The 12,686-nt window shown below is 39.8% G+C and overlaps 1 protein-coding gene across 1 annotated transcript in view; it reads left to right on the top strand.

The window, feature by feature from the left end:
• The window catches only part of ZDHHC17 (zDHHC palmitoyltransferase 17), a 92,503-nt gene that overhangs the window by 47,599 nt on the left and 32,218 nt on the right, over positions 1 to 12,686 (top strand). Inside the window, exon 10 of the mRNA XM_089674074.1 lies at positions 3,658 to 3,760. Within this exon, the coding sequence (XP_089530200.1) occupies positions 3,658 to 3,760 (103 nt within the window). The remainder of the gene's footprint in view (positions 1 to 3,657; positions 3,761 to 12,686) is intronic.

Genomic DNA, 12,686 nt, shown 5'->3' with positions numbered 1-12,686 from the left:
TCCGCAACTGTCACAATGGGCAGAAAGTGCCCTGCCGTTACTAGTCCTGCCCTTTGCACTTCATCACAGTTTGAGATTTCTTTCAAGTGGTAATAGGTGAGGCTCCTGAGAGTCCAAACTGTGGTGAAGCGAATTGGACAGGACTAGTGATGGAATGCTTTCTTCATGCTCTTGGCAGATTGGGCAATTGTCAGAATTTAAGCTTTGTATTTTGGGTGTCATTGGGGCAACCTTAAAGTTAGAGAAATTTCATTTGATTTAACAAATAAAATGATTCTCTTTGTACAGTGTATCATCTGGATGAGCATGAAAGGAAAAATCCAAGGAGTGAGTGAGTTTAGAGTAGAATTCCAGCTCTCCAATCACTTCAAATGGTCGTTTGGGTCAAACGTTTTCTGTGTGTGTGCTGTAGTATATACAGTGAACAGAGATGTGTTTGGGCAGCGGTAAGGGCTCAATTACACATGTGTAGATTATAAAAACAAAGCATTGCTCATTAATGTGCTTATAGCATTGATGATGTGTTTTCATTGTGTTCTTGAAGTATTGAAAAAGCTTCAAGAATGCTTGATAAATGCCCATGAAAGTGATGTTTTCTAGTGGGAAATGCTTAAAGTGGTATTAAAGGTTTGGCTTTTTAAAAAAACAAAAACAAAACAACAAACATGTCATACTTTCCTGCTCTGTGCAATGGTTTTGCACACAGCAGCTCCAATCCTCTTCTTCTCTGTTCCTCCGGCACTCCTGGCTCCTCCCCATTGACCAGTGCCCCCAGTAGCAAGCCGCTTGCTATGGGGGCACTGTTGCCTGCCTGCTCCCAAGCCCTGTTCTATGCGTCCATAAGACACATAGAGCCATGGCTCAGCCCTGCCCCCACTCTCTCCCCATTGGCTTACTGGCTGTGATTGACAGCAGTGGGACCTAATATCTTGGCCTTCCCCCTCTCTCTCCTCATTGGCTAACTGGCTTTTTGCGTTTTTGTATTAGTGTTTAGCGGCGTTTTATCGCGTTTGCGGTTTTTAGAGGTTTTTTTTACACCCCAAAATTTTTTTTTTTGGCAAAAGTCCAAAAACGCTGCTTTGCCGCTTTTTGTCGCATTTTTCAGCATTAGAGTTTTTTTTACAGCTAAAGAACTCCTCCAGAAACCCACTAGTTCTGGGGGTTTTTTCCAGCCAAAAATTGCCCCTGACAAAAAAACGTTGATTACAGTCTGTGTGTATGGACACATAGGATAACATGCTGGGGAGTTTACTGGCTGTATAATGTTAAAAGCCAAAAACAGCAGCTGTAAAAACATCCAGTGTGCATGAGGACTTATTGTATGTAGCTAATGCTACTACAGTATAATAGAGTGCATGCAGCTGCCGCATTTTTGTGTAACGGAAATAGTTTGGGCCAGCTTAGTCCAAATAAACTATTTAAAGTCCTATGATTTGGTTGGTTAGGAGAACCAACACCTATGTGCTTTTGTTCTCTGCATGATCTGCTTCGTGAAGTTTGCTTAGTAAATTCAAAATATGCCTTATAGGCATTACTCCGCTTTCTATGGGAAGGTATGTCATTGTCTCAAATTTCTTCATTTTTTTTTTTTCTTCCGACACTCCATCAAATCTTGTTGTTTTGGTTATTTGTTCCAAATTCCACATTAAAATTCATTTATTGTTTTGAAAAATTCCAAAGTCTATCCCTTTCTGTGGGTTCCTTCGCTGCCCTTACTGTGTTTGTCTAGCGTTTTCAGTTAACACAATGTAGAAAATAGGTTTTCTTTAATCAGCAGAGCACAAAAAGATGACATATTTCTTTTAGAAGAACAAGTAATTGTAGCTAGCACAATCCTTAGGAGGGAGCGCATTGTGGTGCTGTGTGTGTAATGCCATCTGTGTCCGTGAAAGAGTATTTAGTACAGGTTCATTTGAGGTGATGGTTAACTCCATGTGTGCTTTCATCAATCACTGCCTCTTACTTTTTGTGTGAGTGACAGATTGTCTGTCTTTTGCACTGGGTGATCTGTCACCACTTCTGTATATCCAACACAATATCAGATATAGCTTTATGGTACACAATCATTGGATCTTTCTTGTACCATTTAATTTAAGCAGAACTTAAACCATTTGCATGTGATGTTTCTTAGTATATGTGAAGGTTTTGGCTCCCACAGCTGTCACCATGATGCCTGGCCACACAGTCAGAATTTCTTTTAGAGCTGATCTGTTGGAAGTGGGATTATTTATGTGATTTGAATACAATATAAATGGATTTATTACACTATATCGTAGGTTGCTTATCTGCTTGTGTGGTCGGCTTTAGAGAAATTAATTTTGTTCATGTCCATCCGACACAGATGGACAATCCAGAGCTCACTGTGAAGTATAGTTTTGGAGGTGAATGTGTTCTGAAATACAAGCACACTGGTATCACACTCCTATCTCACCAGAATCCTAAGAGAATTACAGAAACCATTTCAGTACTGGTGACCGTAAAGCTTCCTGTAAGCCAGTGGTTCTCAACCTGTGGGTCGTGACCCCTTTGGGGGTCGAACGACCCTTTCACAGGGGTCCCCTAAGACCATCAGAAAACACATATTTACGATGTGTAAAGAGCAGCTACTGTGTAGAAAGCAGCTGCTGTGTTGAAAGCAGCTACTCTGTTAAAAGCAGCTACTGTGTTGAAAGCAGCAGTATTGGAGGTAAAACGACACTCATGAATTATAATTACTGGGTAAATAATTTTATGGTTGGGGGTCACCACAACATGAGGAACTGTATTAAAGGGTCACGGCATTAGGAAGGTTGAGAACCACTGCCGTAAGCGTTATAGAGAAGGTGGCTGTACAGGTACAGTCCAACTGGCCTGGCAGCAAAACATCCTCAAAGGCCTCCATACAACTTGTAAACTCAATTAAGTTTTTTTTTATATGATAGGAAAGGGGATAAAAATAAATGAGGGTTGCCAGCTCCTGTCTATATAAAGTTATTGAATAGTAGTAGTGTCCTACAGAAAAAACCCCAAAAAGGATATAGCACCTCAAAGGTTAATCGGCTGTATATACCTTTTTATAGACGTATTGATACAGAAATAAAAAAAAAGGTATCATACAATGCATGTACCCTGTTCCTATCCTATCCAACCTTCCCAGTCCTCAAACATAACCCCCCCCCCCCCTTTTTTTTTTTTTTTTTTTTTTTTTTCCTTCCCCTAGGCAACTCCAGCTCCCCCCACCGGCCCCCACTCCACTCCAGAGTACTGGAGGCTACCCGCCCACCCCTCCCTGTAATCCCTAAGTCCCTCTGTCCTGTGAGAATGAACCAGATATATATACTGCTGATTAGCCTTTGAGGAGCTATATCCTTTTTGTTTGTTTTTTTCTGTAGCGTATTGGTTTTGGATGCACCTCCCCTTTTCAGGGTTAGGCACCGGCAGACATACCATTCCCAGGACTAGGGCTATGGCCATGGGTTTTTTTTTTTACATAGTGGCAGTGTTCAACCACAGACAGAACATTTACCATCACTTATTGCCCTTGCGATAAATAGCCTAAACTGTTCCAGTTTAGAGATGGCTTGTATTAAGTGTAGAAGTTATACTTTAATTTTTTTTAAAAATATCCGTTTACTTTATAAAGAAATACTTTTAAACTGAGTTGTCTTTGTTTTCCAGGTCTTTCTTTGATCACTCCATGCATAGTGCACTTCCTCTTGGGATTTACCTGGCAACCAAGTTCTGGATGTATGTCACCTGGTTCTTCTGGTTTTGGAATGATATCCTTCTACCATATATTTTCTTTGTGCAGATTGTGGTCATACCACAAGTGTTGTATGTCATTCTTTGCACTCTCGAAATTTTGTTTTGTATGGTGCCCATGTAAATGAATGCAAGTGAGAACATGTTTGAATTCCTTCAGGTATTTGCATTTTAAATGTTAGGATGTTAAATGTTTTCACACATTTGTTAGGGCAGGGGAGAATCTAAGATTGTTAGTCTTTGCCTATTTCCCAGTCACTGGTATCATTTTAAATAACAAAAATGTCTCCAGCGCGACAGTGTGGTTGTCCAGTATTGGAGGGGACTTCTGTACTGGGATATTGCTTCCGGCTTTGCTGCCCTCTAAGACTGGTGGTGTCCTGATACCACAACAAGAAATGAGAAGAGGGTGCAGCAGCCTAGTGCATTATCCCAAAGCATTTAATAGAAATCATGAAAAAATATACTCACGAACATGTAGATAAAAATCGCTCATTGAGCTACTCATCTGTAGCCCAGCAGTCACAGACTCGGCACAATCCAGAATATGAGGGACCTCACCGTGGTCCCAAATGGCTGACGCATTTTGAAGGAAATCCCTTTTTTTTCGGAGCCAAATACTAAGAATTCCTTCTAAAATATACACAACTTACATGACATGAGGACCCAGAGCACCACCCCCACAGTGGAAGGGGACAATGTGAAGGGGGAGGGGACCAGCCCAAAAGATAAATGTAAAAGCATGAAGATACAGTATAACTTAAGGCAAATCTTTTTTTATGTTTGTTTGTTTGTTTGTTTTAGATAGAGTGGAGAAGGAATAGAATGCTTGTCTGTTTTTATTGCTGTCTTTGTCCTCGTTAAGAAGATTCACTCTCTATTTGTCCTGTTTACCATTATCATTGAAAGCGAAAGTAAAAAAATCCCAAATTTGGGGTTGTCCACAGAAAAGTAATAGAGGGGAAATATTCCAATGGGGACACTAGTTCTGATGACCTGAGGGTCCCCAAAGAATTCTTTTAATTTGCATGGATTTCCTTTCACTTCCTGTTTGGCTATAGGACAGGAAGTGAAGGGAAATCTTTACAATGAGATACAGATGGCAAAAAAAAAAAAATCTGATGGGTTATAAACTTTCCTTGCTCTATCCATAGTGAAAAAAAGTAGCCTATAGTTCTACTTTGCCAGAAATGAATATGACGTCCTCCCGGATCGCGCCTTGAGCGTGTGCACGCTGCAACAAGATCAGTCACTGGCTGTGTCCCTCGGACCCAGCCTATGACTGACCTGTGTGCTGGCCTATTGCCAGTACCATGTGAACGCTGTGACCAATCACAGCAGGTCACATGACAGTAGTTAACAATACATGGCTTCCTTTCATGCTATCCATTGTATACAATTGTGTCCTTAGCAGTGATTGGTCACAGTAATCACATGATACAGACTGGGCCAATCACAGCCCATCTGTGTCATGTGATTAGCTGTGGCCAGTCACAGCTAATCACAACAAAAACACCTGCATGAATCTGAAGCTATTTCATTCATTTAAATGCTTGCTTATAGCAATAAAATTCTTTGCTACAAGCAATCATAATTAGAGATGAGCGAATCGAACCAGGCGAACCGGAATTCGATACGAATTTCAGGAAAAATTCGATTCGCGTCGAATCCGAATATTTGCCTACTTCGGGTGCGCGAATCAGCCGGCAAAAGTGTCCCTGCAGAGAGCTCCGCTATTTCTGACAGTTCTCTGACAGAAGGAACACATGTACAGCGGTTGAAACATTGTATCTATTAGTTTCCATTTAGGATACAGATGTTTCAACCGCTGTACATGTGAAGAAGCTGTCAGAGAACTGTCAGAAATAGAGGAACTCTGCACATACACTTTTTGCCGGTTTGGAATTCTTATTTTCATCCTACTTCTTCTTCTTCTTCTACTTCTTCATCCTCATCCTCATCCTCAGAAGAAGAAGAAGAGGATGAGGAAGAAGAAGTAGGATGAAAATAAGAATAATTCCAAGCCGGCAAAAAGTGTATGTGCAGAGTTCCTCTATTCTGCAGATACACTTAGAGGAGCTCTGCACATACACTTTTTGCCGGCTTGGAATTAATCTTATTTTCATCCTACTTCTTCTTCTTCTTCTTCATCCTCATCCTCAGAAGAAGAAGAGGATGAGGATGAAGAAGAAGTAGGATGAAAATAAGAATTATTCCAAGCCGGCAAAAAGTGTATGTGCAGAGTTCCTCTATTCTGCAGATACACTTAGAGGAGCTCTGCACATACACTTTTTGCCGGCTTGGAATTAATCTTATTTTCATCCTACTTCTTCTTCTTCTTCTTCTTCTTCTTCTTCTTCTTCTTCTTCTTCTTCATCCTCATCCTCAGAAGATGAGGATGAAGAAGAAGTAGGATGAAAATAAGAATAATTCCAAGCCGGCAAAAAGTGTATCTGCAGAGCTCCTCTAAGTGTATCTGCAGAATGTCATTTATGGAAACAAATAGATACAATGTTTCAACCGCTGTATGGAGTGAATGTCCCAGAACTGTCAGAAATAGTCTATTTCTGACAGTTCTGGGACATGTATGGAGTGAATGTCCCAGAACTGTCAGAAATAGACTATTTATGACAGTTGTGGGACATTCCCTCCATACAGCGGTTGAAACCGCTGTATGGAGGGAATGTCCCACAACTGTCAGAAATAGACTATTTCTGACAGTTCTGGGACATTCCCTCCATACAGCGGTTGAAACCGCTGTATGGAGTGAATGTCACAGAACTGTCAGAAATAGACAGAAACTGTCACAGAACTGTCCTTCTCATCCTTCTCCTTCTTCTCATCCTTCTTCTCATCCTTCTTCTCATCCTTCTTCTCATCCTTCTCCTTCTTCTCATCCTTCTCCTTCTTCTCATCCTTCTCCTTCTTCTCATCCTTCTCCTTCTTCTCATCCTTCTCCTTCTTCTCATCCTTCTCCTTCTCCTTCCTCATCTCCAAGGGCATTTAAATTAAAGGTACAGTGTTCTGCACTAATTTAAAGGCTCTCTGAAGCCTAGAAACCCTTTTTATAAGTTAACTTCGTATCGAATTTCTTCCTGGAATTCGCCGAATCGGCCGAATCGAATTTTTGAAAAATTCGCTCATCTCTAATCATAATGTGTGTAAAAAAAAAAAAAAAATTAAAATATTGAACACTTTCCCAGAAAAGTAAAATGTTACTATGGTAACATTCTACTACTGTGGTGTTATGAAAAAAAAAATGTAGTAATTTTTTTTTCTTTTCCGTATTGTCACCAGTTAGTGTCCCAATCACTGCCACACCATTTATGTGATGACACTGTGCTGCACTGGTGACAAAAAAAATTACAACTTCAAAAAACTCGCCATTCCTCTTACTAAATACCTCAGACTGTCTACTTTGCAAAAAGGGGTCATTTGGGGGACTTCTGTACTGTCCTGACATTTTTAGGCCTCAAGAAATTATATTGGCCGCCAGTACTTCAGGACTGATTGATTTTCAGATTTATACCTTAGTTTGTGGACTCTTAACTTTGCTACAGACTAAATAATATACACTGATTTGGATTATTTTCACCAACGAAATGTAGCAGAATTCATATTGGCCTAAATTTATGAAGAACAATTATTTATTTGCAAAATTGTAAACAAAAACGAAGAAAAATGTTTTTTGTTTTTTCAAAAATGTTGGCTTTTTTTTGTTAATCTAGCAAAAAATAGAAAAACCTAATGGTGATTAAATATCACCAAAAGAAATACCTAGTTGTGTGAACAAAATCATAAAAATGTAGTTTGCTTACAGCTCTGCATGACCGCGCAATTGTCATTCAAAGTGCGAGAGCGCTAAAAGCTGTAAATTGGCCTGGGCAGGAAGGGGCTAAAAGTGCCCGGTATTGAAGTGGTTATCTCATGGACTAAATACACATAAAACACAGAAGCCGAACTCAGGAACAGAGCACAGTCCCACAAAAATGTTATTTCTGACTGACTCTTGTGCCTCATACCTAGAACTATAACCATTAAAAACCTAGCTGTTAAAAGCCACAAACATGTTTCCAAAGGTGACTTTGCTTAATAGTCAGAACTATCAAGTGTGTGTTCTGTTTTGTTTTTTTTGTTTTTTTGTTACAATGTATCCAATTTCCTCAGATAATCACCAGTTTCTGCAGTTATGTATCCATAAATATGTATTTTTCATTACAATTAGAGTACATATCTGATTTTGTCTTTATATCTGCTTTCTGTATTCTTAGCAGATTTGGAAGTATACCTGTGACATAGTTGTACTAGTTTTTCTTTATTCTAGTAGATCCATTGATCCAGGGCAGAAAAGGTTGTGGGACTGTTTATTTCTTTATTATTTATTACAGGTACTTGTATAGCGCTGTCAATTTACGCAGCACTTTACAGATATATAGTACATTTACGTCAGTCCCTAACCATCAAGGGGCGTACAATCTAAGGTCCCTAACTTACATTCATAAAGCAAAGACAAAATGTGTGGATGATCCATCGTTTACAGGAGGCAAGACAAGCCAAAGGCTATGACAATCCCTCATAAAACTCAAGCCGGATAAGGTAAAGGGCAGCATTTGTATGGGGAAGAAGAAAGTCATGACTTCGGCTTTCTAGTCAGTGGTCTTGAGATTTTATTTACTTATTACAGGTACTTGTATAGCGCCGTAAATTTACGCAGCACTTGACATATACAGGTGTACCTCGGTTTACGAACTACTCGGTTAACGTAATTTTCAGTTTACAAATGAAAATCCATTGAAAATAATGCCTCGGATTATGAATTTTTTTTCAATATTTTTTTTCGCAATGCGAAGTGTATGTCGGTGCTGATTTTTAAATGCAATTGCTGGCTTTTTTTTTTTTTGTTTCTTCACTATAGCTCACAGAATTAGCTGTCACTTTCTGTCACAAAGGATACTTTGTTTCTTTTATCTCTGGGAAAAAAACTAAAAGGAAACATTGTTTCTTTTAACTCAGGGAAATAAACTAAAAGGAAACGTTCTTTGTTTTAGCTGGGGGGATAGTGACAGCTGATTATCTGAGCTATAATGAAGAAAAAAAAATGCATTTAAATGCAAATGTATGTTTAATGCTTTGTAGTGTGTTTTTATTTACATTTCTGCCTGGCAGTACTAGGGTCATTGGTTCGAATCCCAACAACTGCACCACCTGCCTGGAGTTTGCATGTTCTCCCTGTCCCTGCGTGGGTTTCCTCCAGGTACTTCGGTTTCTTCCCACAGCCCAAAGAGATGCTGGTAGGTTAATCGGGTCTTGTCTAAATTGTCCCTAGTATGTGTATGTATGAATGTCAGTTAGGACCTTAGATTGTACACCCCTTGAGGATTAAGGATTGATGTGAATGTACAATATACAGGTGTAGCTCGGTTTACGAATTTAATGCGTTCTCCAGGACGGTTCGTATCGTGATAAATTCGTAAACTGAAAACGCAGTTTTCCATAGGAATGCATTGAAAACCAATTAATCCATTCTGGAGGTCAGACAAAAGTTAAAAAAAAAGTCACTGTCACTATAGGTCAGTGCTGGTTTTTAAATGTAATTACCAGCTTTTTTATGACTGTTGGTGTCCATTTGTCATCCATTGTGAAGCATCAGGTCCTTGGAAATTGCATTGCATTACGTTTGCATGCATTTACATGCATTGCAATAACATGCAAACATGTTGCATTTCACCGCAACACACATTTTCACCGCATTGTGGTATGAATGAAAGACATTGAAAGCCATTGTTTCCTATGTGCCTTTGCAGTGACCTGTGTTAATCTGCGATGGGAAACCTCAAGTCGCTGCGCACTTTGTAAAAGGCCCTGAATCTCATCATCAGGGACACAGACCAGAATAAAATCTGGCAGAGATTCTACTCTGTGGCCAACTTAGAAAATGTTCTGGCTGGTGTTTCCTTTTAACTTTCATTGTTTTGCTGCAATAACACGAATATGTCTAGTAAATGCCTGCTTTAGGAGACCGGATCACTTGTGTTAACTAGATGGATTGGTTGAGTATCTGCGCACTAGGAAAAGAAGCTGCCTTTGAAATTGTCTGGAAGCAAACTGTCCTGCAAGCACACTTCATTTTTAGTTGTTGGAAATCACACCGAGTTTTCTTCCCCGCAGACGTGTTTTAGATGAGCTTTGATTGGATCATGCTGAGCACATTCATGTCTGGAGTATAGTCTGTAAAATGACAATTTGTTCCAGAAGCCAGACTAGCTTTGCCTCCTCATTTCCTCCACTCCGCTTTCCCCTGATTTCACGCTTTTTATCCTGCTGACTCATACCTTTTTGCTTGAGAGGCATTTGTGTTCTCAGATTACATCCATTTGTGTTCGGTTCAGATAAAGCATTACAAGGTTACATAGTTAAATGATGAGGTTTGTCTAGACCTGTGTTGCATACATGTTGCAATGTTGGTGAATCATACATGTCTGTCTGTATGCACCTCCTCCTATGACTCTGACTACTCGCAAGCTTGATGTCATTTATTTAAATTGTGATGCAGTCATTTTCCATTGTCTTTATCTGAAGGCGCAGTGGAGATGAGTGACATGTACTGGTTGATCTATAAAGCCTTTAACCGTGTTATGGAGAGCAGTGGAAAATGGAACGAATATACTTAGCTGTGACAAATGTGACTTCTTTTTGTGATTCACAGAGCTATTTTATGGTGATTTATAGCTGACAATTGTTTTCTCTGCATTCAACATGGTAGCTGTGGTTGGTCAACGAGGCACCTTTTTATTTTGCTCCAGCTGAACATAATTTTCTGTGCGTTTTGGGTTTTCTTCATAGATAAGAGGACAGTGCCTTCATGGAGATATTCTCACCACCCTTAGTTATATAAGACCATCCCTGCTGTATCCTAAATATTACACAATTGTTTGTATGTTATTGATTTATCTATAGTAATATCTATATTACAGAACAAAATAGAAGATGATGTGCAGTAGCAAACCAGCATAAACACTTAAGCCCCATACACACGATGAGAATATCGGACAAACAATTGTCCAGTTGTTTTCGCCTGCTAGTCTCACATCGAAATTGAAAGGTTACTAAAGATACGAAAATTCTCGTACGAAAGAAAGTGATGTCATGCATTTGTATAGTATTTTTGGATGACTACTGTACTGAATAAACGAAAATCGTATGATTCAGTATTATACGAGAACAATTTTTGCAGTTGTCCCTTCGGATATCGTCGCACGAATTGTCGTGATCGGCTCTTGAAAGCTGTATACTAACAATCCGATTTTTGAATCATCGGTCCTTGTACAAAAATGTTTGCATGATTTTCTTGTGTTTATGGGGCATTAGGCCTCATGCACACAGTACGTTTTTGCAGCCGCTTTTAGGGGCGTCTGGCAATTTTCTTTTTTTTTCCTGCTTGCAAATGCCCCTTCATGTTAGCCTATGGGGGGTGCTGATAAATATTAAGCTTTACCCAGAAAAAATTGAGCTAGGAAGCTGTAACTGCCACACTATTCTACATATTCCCCCAGGAAGTCAATGCACTTGTGACAATGGTCCTGCAGCTTCTTAAGTCCCTGCAAATAAAATTCTTCCGACTGCTGACTTCCACTTAGTTGCCTCCGGAACACTCCCAAATCATTGTCCCTTTAGGTGGTTGTCCCTTTAGGTGTGTTTTGAGATTGGGGAACAGATGATAGTCAGAAGGAGCCAGGTCGGGCGAATAGGATGGATGGGGCATCACTTGAAAGCCTAAGTACATCAGTTTTGCCATTGTTTCACCTGCAGTGTGTAATGAGGCATTGTCATGCAACAGGATGACACCTTTGGAGAGCTCTCCTCAATGTTTTTCCTTTGTTTTGCCTCACCTTCCTCAGTAAAGCACAGAAATATGTTGCATTGATGGTTGAACCTTTTGGAGGTAGTCCAGCAGCAGAACTCATTTCTTTGGCCTGGGGGAACCACTGTACCTCCATTCCTTAGACTGTTCCTTTTGTGGCAGGATCATAACAGTAGATCCATGTCTTATCACCAGTTACCAGTTTGTCCAGGATATCCTGACTTATTTCTTGCAAAAAGCTCCAAAACAACCACTTACGTCTCCACACATTTCCTCTTTTTTTTGATCAGTTGTCAAAAGTTTTGGGATCCACTTTGCTGCAAGCTTTCTCATTTCCAAGCCGTTGTGGATAATGGCACCAACTCTTTCACGTGATATTCCCAGATATGTAGCAATACTTTTGGCTGATATTCGGGGGCCCTCCATGATCATGTCATGGATAGCTTTCACATTTGCAGGCACAGAGACAGAAACAAGCCTTCCACTGGGTTTCTCAATTTCAACACCCAAATGGCCAGTTTTAAAATTGACAACCCAACGTTTAACTGTTGCATATGAAGGGCCACTGTCATCCAAAAATTGTGACATTTCTTCATGGATCTGCTTCGCACCTTTCCCTTGGAGAAACAGGAACTTGATTATGGTGATATGCTCTTTCACTTTGACATTTTCAATTTTCTGAAGGTTCACTGCAGAAAATTGCCATGTTCACTTTGGACCTGAAAAAGAAAGAAGTTAAAATCATAGGTAGTTGATTTTTTCACCATTGAACATAGGCAAATTGGCCAGTATACCCTGCAATTTACATTCGATTTTTTTCTGGGTAAGGCTCAATACCTATCAGCACCCCTTTTTTATGTCCATGCACACACAGACTTTTAGCAGCAGGAAAAAAAACCCACTGCCAGTGCATCCATGAGCATCATTACAGTGGCCAGAATAAATTAATTATTCTGGCAAATGAATGCCCAATCGCTTGATGTCTAAAAACGCACCTAAACACTTGCAAAAGCTTTAGATGCTTTTAAAAGCATCAGTTGTTTTTTTTCCTGTAAAAATGCTGCTGCCAGGAGGAAAATCTAGG

This window comes from Staurois parvus, unplaced genomic scaffold, assembly GCF_062004578.1.
Source record: "Staurois parvus isolate SC_StPar_1 unplaced genomic scaffold, SC_StPar_1.0 ptg000147l, whole genome shotgun sequence".
Classification (NCBI taxonomy): domain Eukaryota; kingdom Metazoa; phylum Chordata; class Amphibia; order Anura; family Ranidae; genus Staurois; species Staurois parvus.
Note: the sequence above shows the minus strand (reverse complement) of the source record. Positions and strands in the feature narration are given on the sequence as shown.